This window comes from Asterias rubens, chromosome 17 (genome assembly GCF_902459465.1).
Source record: "Asterias rubens chromosome 17, eAstRub1.3, whole genome shotgun sequence".
Lineage (NCBI taxonomy): Eukaryota > Metazoa > Echinodermata > Asteroidea > Forcipulatida > Asteriidae > Asterias > Asterias rubens.
This window is the reverse complement of record NC_047078.1, coordinates 2,297,320-2,308,123: the sequence shown is the minus strand read 5'-3', so window position 1 is coordinate 2,308,123 and position 10,804 is coordinate 2,297,320. Positions and strand designations below refer to the sequence as shown.

At 43.3% G+C, this 10,804-nt stretch overlaps 2 protein-coding genes across 2 annotated transcripts; both read left to right on the top strand.

Annotated features, from left to right (window-relative positions):
• The first annotated feature begins 738 nt into the window (after positions 1 to 738).
• Positions 739 to 4,614, top strand: LOC117301387 (cytochrome P450 2J6-like). Its single transcript, XM_033785334.1, has 3 exons — positions 739 to 1,228; positions 2,506 to 3,489; positions 4,243 to 4,614. Exons 1-3 carry the CDS (start codon positions 880 to 882, stop codon positions 4,422 to 4,424), a joined length of 1,515 nt encoding a protein of 504 aa, XP_033641225.1. The 5' UTR covers positions 739 to 879; the 3' UTR covers positions 4,425 to 4,614.
• A 1,933-nt stretch (positions 4,615 to 6,547) lies between these two features.
• Positions 6,548 to 10,599, top strand: LOC117301465 (cytochrome P450 2J6-like). The gene is made up of 3 exons (XM_033785477.1): positions 6,548 to 6,997; positions 8,273 to 9,268; positions 10,235 to 10,599. The coding sequence occupies exons 1-3, from the start codon at positions 6,637 to 6,639 to the stop codon at positions 10,414 to 10,416; spliced, it is 1,539 nt and encodes a 512-aa protein (XP_033641368.1). The 5' UTR covers positions 6,548 to 6,636; the 3' UTR covers positions 10,417 to 10,599.
• The last annotated feature ends 205 nt before the right edge of the window (positions 10,600 to 10,804 follow it).

The following is a 10,804-nucleotide window of genomic DNA, read 5'->3' as shown; positions in this document are numbered from 1 at the left end:
GTTGTTGGTTTGCTATGCTGGTCGAAACGTCAAGTCATTTGCGTGGATGGGGGGGGGGGGGGGGGTAATTTTCCCCTTTTTTAAACTCTCTTTGGTGATTTTGCTTTTTTGAGAGATGTTTACCATCACAAAAAAAACGAATCTTTTTTAATGAAAGAAAGACAATTTTCAAATGTATTGTTCACTCGTTCTCAGATTTAAAACAACTTACTGCAGAAAACATGCATCTCTATCAAACAAACATCTCTGGGCAAAATCTAGGTTCGTAAACTTAAAAAACTCAAACATTAATATTTGCAAAACCGGCGTGTAGTTTGACCTCTGACCTCGGTAATTTCACATAGAGATACGCTGTCAACTTCTATTGCGGACGTCACAGAAATGACTATTTGGGCATACTGTCACTGCACGTTTATAAACGATGATTGTATCCAATGAAAATCACTGGATCTGGCAGCGGGGACCTGTTTTATCCTTGCGAATAAGGGCCGGCCCCAGTCTAAAAAACTCCAAGTCCCTCCTAGACTAGGCGATGTTGCGCCCTCTATCGGTATACTGGTGACTAATAATATTTTTATTGGCGTACTGCTGGCCGGGGAGGTGGGGGGGGGGGGGGTAGAAAAAACAAAATGAAAGAAATCAGTCAACCCCCAAATGTCAGCCAACATCATGCACCAACTGTGTTTCCCTATGCGGGGTCAAAACAACATTCAAAGTACAAATAATGTGCCAATGTAGTAGGCCTACTACCAAAAAGAACTCTGCACTTTAGCTGACACTTTACTTACTCGCAGAGTCGAAGGGACACTCGTACGTACCTCATAGAGCATCGTTACCTGCTGAGTAAATCGATCCATAGTCACGAGCCTAGATTTCAAAATGGTTTATTTACTGTGGTTTTTGGACATTCGCACTTTAATACTTGGCATCCTTGTTGTGCTTTTCCTTATGTGGCTGAGGTACAAGCCCCGAAACCTCCCACCTGGGCCATGGGGACTTCCCATCCTCGGCTCTATCCCAGCCATCGTCCTGGCCGTGCGTCGCGGCGTTCAGCCCCATCAGATCTTCGACGAGTACGCTCAGAAGTACGGCCCCGTGTTCAGAGTCAGAATGTTCACCACAACCGTCGTGGTGCTGAATGACTTCCCGTCTATCAAGGCTGCTTTTCAGAATCCAAGACTCAACGATAGACCTCACATGCTGCTAACTGAAGCATTAAAAAGTGATGGTAAGTTGGAACTTCAATCTAAGCGTTTTGTTATTTTTTTATGGGAAAGTTCCACCAGTTCATTGCAAAGTACTAAAAAAAAAGGCATTCAAACAACAACTGTAAATGTATAATTATTTGGTTTGCGGTAACACCATGTGTGTATCTACTTGCCAGGTAGAGTTGTTCTTAGTAGGGAACTGTCTTGCTTGATTCTACTGCCGTGGAGTAGATAATCGGAGGTTCGGGAGACTTCTCAGTTCTGAAAAGAACTGTCCTGTTTTTTAACTATTACCAGGGCAGTCTCCTGACGATGACTAGAGCAAGCTAGTCGAAACGTTGAGACCAATTTCAGAACTGACTCCGCGGCAGTACAGTTAATTACGACCCTATAAGCTAAAGTAGTAGTCCAGTCTAATTTCTATACCATCCGCCCTGGTAATAGTTAAAAAACAGGACAGTTCTTTTCAGAACTGAGAAGTCTCCCGAACCTCCGATTATCTACTCCACGGCAGTAGAATAAGACAGTTCCCTAAGAACAACTCTACCTGGCAAGTAGATACACACATGGTGTTACCGCAAACCAAATATACATTGATACGTCACCATGCAATGCCTCAAATCCTATAAACAACTGTAAAGTTTTGTTAATTAATTAATCATTATAGAATTTGAGGCATTGCAGGTATCAGTATTGTATGGTTTGCGGTAACACCATGTGTTTTGTTTTAATAGTTGCAATAGATGTTAAGTTTGCATCGGGGATAGAGACTATTCATTTTTTGTTGTTACCCAACGTACTCACTTTATTACCGTTATGTGTACAACAAATCACAGGCATTATTACTCGGGTGGGATTCGAATAGTTTTGTTCTTTTATTCTCTCACCCACAATCATTCAACATTATTTTTAGCAAGGCCAAAACGACCATTGCAAGGCTGATGAAACTCGGCTGTACAACGACAACTTATCTTTTTAATAGATGTTAAATTAATTTGCATCGGGAATAGAGAAGATTAATTTTGGTTCTTACCCTTACTTACCACAGATGTGTATTGGCACTGTATACTCAGTACTTTGCTAACTTCTTTGAAAACATTTTACGGGCATGTTTCTCGAACGGGAGTCGAACCCACGACCTTTGTAATTTTAGAGCAGCGTCTTACCAATACAACATTAAGATTGCTCGGTAGCTAGAGGTAGTTCGAATTCTATGTTTTATTTAGCAGCGAGTACCACAACAAATATTGTACACAACTTTTACACCGATGTTATTATTATCTTTTTTTTTTTAAAGGAGTGGTTATGGCGTCTGGTGAACCATGGGTACAACTCCGTTCTTTCTGCCTGACTGTTCTCCGGAGTCTGGGGGTCGGTAAATCAAGCTTCGAGGAGCAAATCGCCGTAGAGGGCCAGGCCCTACTGACGGAGATTGCAAGCTATAAGGAGAGACCGTTCAATCCAAAGCCTCAGCTCAGTAACGCCGTTTTGAACGTGATCTGCGCCGTTGTCTTCAGCCAACGCTACGACTACGCTGACCGCGAGATTCGCGAGCTGATCGACGGTCTCCTAAGCATTGTCAAGCAGCTCGGTGCCGGTGGTGCGCTGAACTTCTTCCCCGGGCTGCGCCATTTACCGTACTCCGGAATGGATAAGGTCTTGGGAAATTATGACAAGGTTGTTCAGTTCCTAACGAAACAAATCGACGCACATCGTGCGACTTTGGACGCCGAGAACATGCGAGATTTCACGGATGTGTACCTGAAGGAAATACAGCAGAACTACGGGAGCAATGGGACCGATGTTGGAAGCCCTCTGACAGCTCGTAGCCACCTCAGCGAAGGCAATCTTGTTGGGACCATAGGGAACCTTCTAATAGCTGGATCGGTCACAACGTCAGCAACCCTTCAATGGGGACTTCTTTACATGATGGTCTACCAGGAGGTCCAGAAACGAGTCCAGGCCGAGATTGACACCGTGGTCGGTCGCAACCGGCTGCCGAGACTCGCCGACAAACCGAACCTCAACTACACTCAGGCGGTTATTTGGGAGATCCAGCGGCTAGGCTCCGTCGCTCCTCTCGGCGTTTCCCATGCTGCTGGTGCCGATACCCAACTGAACGGTATGGATATACCAAAAGACGCACTGCTTGTAGCAAACCTCTGGGCGGTGTTTCGAGACCCAAAACTCTGGCCTGAGCCTGGGCAGTTCAAACCTGAGAGGTTTTTGGACTGCGAAGGCAAAGCAGTCAAGCCGGAAGAGTTGATACCCTTCAGCACTGGTAAGTAAGTTTTTAAACCTGGCTTACAGTTCTTCCATGCCTTAGGATCATGGTTTATTTGTCTACCTGTAGCCCATCCCACTACACTATTACCTGAAATGGCGCCCTCTTGTGGATAACCTCCATCATTATGATTTGCGAGTTAAGGCGCTTGTGAGGAGCGTTTTGCGTGGCCGATGCAGAGAGTTTACCACGATCTCAGACTTAAAATCAAGTCTATTTACCATGAAACCCAGATGAGCGATTCCCGTGCTGATCTGAATTAATGCGGTAAATAACTATAAATACAACATGGCGTACAGCTTGGGCTAGTTCAGGCAGGTGAGCGACTTGACTTGACCAGGACGTAGCTCTCGACGAATTGACCATAGTTGACCATGCATGCTCCAGTGCGTGGTTCTATATCAATCTGTCTGCGCTGTATGGTTGCTGGTTAGTCTAGTAGATCCCCACCCGAACTTGCTCTTGCTCGCAGTGTACTTGGTTCCCAAAGATGTGTTGAGGTTACTGCAACACACGGGTAAAAAAATGGCGTACGCGCGTCCATAAAAACGGTCTCACAACAACGAAACCGAATTCACAATGACACACACAGCGTTCACCGGCCTCTATTTCTATGGTTGCGGTAAAAAGTTGGCGCTTGTTCGTGGCCTTGTTGAGTAAATCAACTGATCATTATTTAAAAGAAAAAATGATTTTTTCCCGCCACTGATTATCTACTTTTTTGTTCTTCTTTTTTGTTTTCTCTTGAAGGGCGCCGCAGCTGCATCGGAGAGTTCCTGGCTAAGATGGAGTTATACATCTTCTTCAGCTATTTCATGCATCAGTTCGAAGTCAGGAAACCAGACAACTCGACACCTCTTTCCCTGAAGGGTGTGGGAGGGTTGACGTACGAACCAATGCCGTTTGAGATTCGTGTCATCAAACGTGATTGAAAACATTGACATTCAAACAGAGGGCACCTCTTTGGACGGTTGGTCAGAGCTGTGTCATTTTCGGTATAAAATTTACATTATTGTTAGTGGTGTATAAACGGATTAAAGAGTATTAAATGAACGTTACAGAATTGGTAAGAAACAAAAATCGCGAAGATCACATAATTTACATCAAACTTAAACGGTCTAATGATGATGATAGTTGAAAACATCCCTTGAAATGTTTCTGTCTGAAATGTCCTATTTGATGAGAAATAAATAATCTATAACTTCGCGTTTGGAGTTTATCGCTCAGTAAACTTTTTATTAATTTTCATGTTGGCATCGATGCAATGCAACATATTTTGTAATCGGTTTGTCACTATTCTCTCGTGACCCAGATGGCCGATCGATCTCAAACTTGTACAGGTTTGTCAGTTTATGTATAATATGGTGGATTACATAAAGTGCTGACACTGCCAGCAACTGTTTTGTTAGCAAAAACCAATTCTGTAATGTTCCTTTAATAGTACGGGAGCATGGGGGATATTATCTGCCTCTTATCCGGCCTTGTAATATAAAATAATAATAAATGTTGTTTTGGGGTTACAAGTAGACTATAACGAAAAAGTAGAATTTTTAACTCTTGAAAATTGCTAACCAACCAAAATGACTTGAAGGATTTGGGTGATAATTGTTACTCGATTTTGGCAATTGCAATTTTGATAACCAATAATTTTGGTAATTTCATGGTTGACCAAAACAATAAAAGAGTTATAGGTTTCATCAGAATAGCACTGTGCTGTGGAAAATATGAAGCTGGTTAAAAACAATGGCAGGCGATTTGGGGGACCTTTTGTGATTTTGTTTAAGATGCATTAGGGGCAAACAACCATGAAAGCGCCGACAATAACTAAATTTACTCTTTCATTTACCTAACCCCTGGATTATTATGTTTAATCGGAGATTGGTATTGATAATGATTAAAATGATTTACCATCACCTGTTGCTACCAAACAAACCAGCACAAACGAACTGTTCACAAAAGCAAATAAAACAAACAGCCTACAGTAAGATGCTTTCCAAATCATTTCGAGGTGACAGGAAATTTGTTCCTTGAGGAAGATTGTGTTTGTTGGGTTGTTTGTTAAAGGCACTATTGGTAATTACTCAAAATATTTATTAGCATAAAACCTTACTTGTTAACGAGTAATGGGGAGTGGTTTGTAGTATAAAACATTGTGAGAAACGGCTCCCTCTGAAGTATAATAATTTTCTATGAATTTGATTTCGAGACCTCCGGTTTAGAACTTGAGGTCTCGAAATCAACCATCTAACTGGACACAACTTCGTGTGACAAGGGTGTTTTTTCTTTCATAGTTATCTCGCAACTTCGATGACCAATTGAGCTCACATTTACACAGGTTTGTTGTTTAATGCATATGTTGAGAGACACCAAGTGAGAAGACTGGTCTTTAACAATACCAACAGTGTCCTGTGTCTTTAAGATGATCTTTCCGTCAAGGGAATTTGGTATACTCGCTCCAACGCCAAGTTGTCAACAGCCATTATCTCTCATACAAACATAATTATTGATTTAATTGCACAAACCAATCGTGATTCAGTAGCGACAATACTTTCTAATCACTTCGAAATCAGCGGTTAGCTAGGTGGGTCCCGTGTGTTGTGTACACGCACGTAAAAGAACCCAGTGCACTTATCGAAAAGAGAAGGGGTTCGCACCGGTGTTCCCGATTTGACCGGCAGCATTGCCCCCACAGCACCTTGTTAACCTCTACAACTACAAGGGTGCTTCAAAATGTAGCTTCTTCAGAGTGATTAAGTGCTATAACTAATATAAAACCCACTTTTATTAATAAATATTTGGTGAATTCCCTCGATGAATCCATAAATCAGCACAGTAAATGTGTGACGTCACGCGGAGAGTGACTGAGCTAAAATTGTTCCAAAGCCCAGCCACAGGGGGTCCATATCCCTCAATCTATATACGCGCACCTTGTAAGGTCAACAAACTTTATCTCCACCTAAAAAAGTATTGTGATGTGGACAATAGGTACTACAATAGGTGTGCATTCAAGTAGACGACACATGCAGTGACAGATACAACTTGCAATAATATTGACCCAACCAAAGACTGCGTATAGTCATAGCTCTGTTTTAGAATCCTGTCATGTTTCATTAATCAGCGAAAAGTCTGCAAGGCAAAGTTTTAATGATGGGTATTCTTGAGAGCTTGTGGTTCCTGATGGACACCCGTACGGTCCTCATTACCACGGGGGTCCTGCTCGTCTTTCTCTGGTTGTTCAGCAAACCCCGGAACCTTCCTCCTGGTCCGTGGGGTTTGCCGATCATCGGATCTGTTCCGGCTCTAATGTGGGGGTTACATCGGGATGTGTACGTGCAACTTCTACTCCGGAGGTACGCCCAGAAGTACGGATCGGTGTTCCGTCTGAAGGTGTTTAACAAGACTCTGATAATCCTGAATGATTATAAATCGATCCGGTCTGCTTTTCAGCACCCGCAGTTGAGCGACAGGCCTGACATGTTATTGACGGAAATATACAAAAGCGAAGGTGAGGGGCTGACACTAAAATGTTTGTTTGTTTGTTTGTTTGTTTGTTTGTTTGTTTGTGTTGTTTTTTGTTTTTGTTTTTTTCTTTCCTTCAAGAGGAACTCGGCAAACTACCACAAAAGGAAAAAAACAAAGCTAGCGCAACAGCCAATATCTCTAATATAAACATTGGTTTAAAGGGAAGGTACACGTTTGGTATTTGTCAAAGACCAGTCTTCTCACTTGGTGTATCCCCTCAAAAGCATAAAATAACAAGCCTGTGAAAATTTGGGCTCAATTGGTCATCGAAGTTGCGAGAAAATGATGAAAGAAAAACACCCTTGTTGGACGAATGTGTTTTTCAATGTTTATTATATTCGTTGGGAAATCAGCGGTTAGCTTGGTAGGATTGGAACCGATAGCCTTTCGATTGCAAGTCATGCAGTCTAACCATTGGACCACCGTGACTACTTTAGTTGCTCCTATACTTTGGACCCATTCCATGCTGCGAAGTGCACGTCACACAAGCCTATTCTAAACTTCGGGAGTGATATTATTATTATAAATGTATACGCAAACGACTTGGGGAATGACCTCTCGCACCACACAACCTTACGGATCAGGGCTCACTTTCATAGAGCTGCTAAGCACAATAATTTGCTTTGCATGAAATGTTTGCCTTGATAAAAACAGGATTACCCAACCAAATTTTCATGTGTTACATTGCTTGTTACTGGTATGCAGCTGTTGTTTGCCTAACCTAAAATCACGTGGAAATTTGGTTGGTAATCCTGTTTTTATCAAGGCAAAAATTAATGTCATGCTAAGAAAGTTGCTGTGCTTAGCAGCTCTTTGAAATTGGGCTCAGGTTTGTGGGGTCTTGCTATAGTGTTGTTCTATTATTCCGCTTTTAAAATAATTCCCTTATGGGTCCAAGAACAAAGAATTCCCTTGTGTGTCCATTGTTCCATTGTGTAAGACCCCACAAGGGCACTCCGAGCTCCCAAAATCTCAATCATCTCTCGCACCAACGTCAGACCCGCCATTTTGCGACCGGAGTAATTGATAAGCGTGTTACACGCACCAACGCCTAAAATGCACACAACACAAAAAAATGTTTGATTATGGCGTAATCAGAGGAAATCGCTTTGTTCTCATGTGTTTGAAATAGCGCCCATTGGAGGAGGGGCAAAGTATGAAATCGCGAGTAGATAATAGCCATGTAAATCAAGTTAATGTAAAACTTGGATGATAACATTCATTCTGACGTGTGCTACATCATCCTTTTTTTGAATAGGTGTTGCCATGGCATCAGGTGAAGCCTGGACAGAGCTTCGTCGTTTCTGTCTGACCGTCCTCAGGAGTTTTGGGGTCGGCAAGTCCAGCTTCGAGGAGAAGATAGGCACCGAGGCCGAGGAACTCCTCAAAGAGATGTTCAGTTTTGGCGGGAAACCATTTAAACCGAATACTATGTTGGACAGTGCCGTCTCCAACGTCATTTGCTCGGTTGTCTTCGGGAAGCGGTATGAGTATTCGGACCAGGACTTCAGTGACCTACTCAACCTACTGGGTCGTACCATTGCCTCCTTCGGTGCGGGTGGCGCCCTCAATTTCCTTCCCGCTCTTCGCTATATGCCGTTCATGGGAGTCGACTCTGTGGTTCTGAACTTCGAAGAGTTTGCGAAGTTCATCGGGAACGTGATCGATACGCATCGTGCATCATTCGATGAGAACAACCCGAGAGATTTAACAGATGTGTACCTGATGGAGATTCAAAAGGGTCAGCTTAATGGCGAAAAGGCACCGGTGACCAACGGGACGAAAAGCCACTCATCACGGCGTCATCTCAGCGAACGCAACCTGGTGGGTACCATAGCGAACCTCTTCGCAGCCGGGTCTGGTACCACGTCCGGTACGCTCCAGTGGTGCCTGTATTACATGATGACCTACCCGGACATCCAGAAGCGGGTTCAGGCAGAGATTGACGACGTCGTTGGTCGCAACAGGCTGCCGAGACTTGCCGATAAGCCCGAGCTGAACTTCACTCAGGCGGTCATATGGGAGGTCCAGAGATTGACCACGGTCACTCCAGTAGGTGTGCCGCATGCAGCCGCCTCGGACACCGTTATTAATGGCTTCGTGGTACCGAAGGGCTCCATCTTGGTGGCAAACCTCTGGGCCGTCTCCCATGATCCAAAGCTATGGCCTGAACCCGACGAGTTCAAACCTGAGAGGTTCCTGAACGAGGAAGGAAATGCTATCAAGGCAGAAGAGTTCATACCATTCAGCACAGGTAAGCATAATGTCTAGACCCCTTGCATTATGACGTCACACGGTGCTCTCGCCGAGGTTTTTTCAAAGAGGCAGTTCATCATTTTGAATGTGCGTGAATTCACCGCCCCTTTCACAGACCCCTTGCAATGCCGCCGTCGTTGATTAATCGACATGTGAAAGGCAAAAGATCATTGGCTAATAGTCCGGTGCAGCGCTGGGATGGGCAAACGTATCATGCACTGTCATTGGTTTAATAATGCGCATACCCATCATGCATCACACTCACTGCACCATATTTGCACTGCATACATTACGTACTTCCTGAACAAGAATCTGTGCAAGCGATTATCCTATCCCATCGGTCCTGGGTAGACTGGCCGCTGGGGCCGAGCGAACGCGTACGCAAACATTATTTGCCATCCAAAGATGGCGGTTGTCATGCGCATTTTAACTCTATTCCCAGGGTATTTATGTTCAACAATCAACCAGAATCTATCAGCATTTCAAAGGCAATATATAACTTTAAACAGCTAATGAGTGTTCCACTCCAGACCTGATTCTTTAGGTAATACCTCGGTGGTTTCTTTGTAAAACTAATAGGAGACTTTCTGTGACAATAGGTGGCAGCAGACTTACCGGGTAAAGCCATTGTTCTCAGAATTATGCGCATGTTTTGAACTACGTAAACAATGGAAATTTACCCGGTAAGTCGGCTGCCACCTAGCGTTGGAAAGTCTCACATTGCATTAACCTCGGTGACCCCGGTTTGAATCCCCGACCAAAATGTTACACCATGGTTTCTACATGTAGATTTTGGTTTTCAGTCCTAATACGATTGTGTCATTGTCGATCCGATACAGCATATGGTCAGGCGCTAGTCACTTTAGTTGAGGGTAACTTTGTTTAGTCATTACCAAAAAAGGTAAACTAATAGCAGGATAATCATTTTCAACTTAGAAGTGATTTATTTATCCATAAATTGCAGGTCGGCGAAGCTGCATCGGTGAACATCTAGCTAAGATGGAGCTCTATGTCTTCTTCAGCTACTTCATGCATCAGTTCGACGTCAGGAAACCAGACGGCTCATCATCTCCACCATTAAAAGGAGAGCGGGGAATTTTTCACTTCCCTCCTCCTTTTGAAGTCTGTGTGGTCAGGCGTGATTAGAAAAAATGGTTCATTTACATGTAGTTGGTAACCATTTCTTTTTTTCACTTTTAATGTAGCTCAAAATCAAAAGTGACGTCTGTGTGTGCAATGTGTGGTGAACGTTGTGTTAAGGCAAATGGACACTATTGGTAATTGTCAAAGACTAGTCTTCTCATTTGCTTTATCTCAACATATGCCTAAAACTAATAACAAACCTGTTAAAATTTGAGCTCAATCGGTCATCGAAGTTGCGATATAATAATGAAAGAAAAAACACCCTTGTCACGCGAAGATGGGGGCTTTCAGATGCTTAATTTCGAGACATCAAGTTCTAAATCTGAGGTCTCGAAATAAAACTCGTGGAAAATTAATTCTTTCTCGAAACAACGTCACTTCAGAGGGAGCC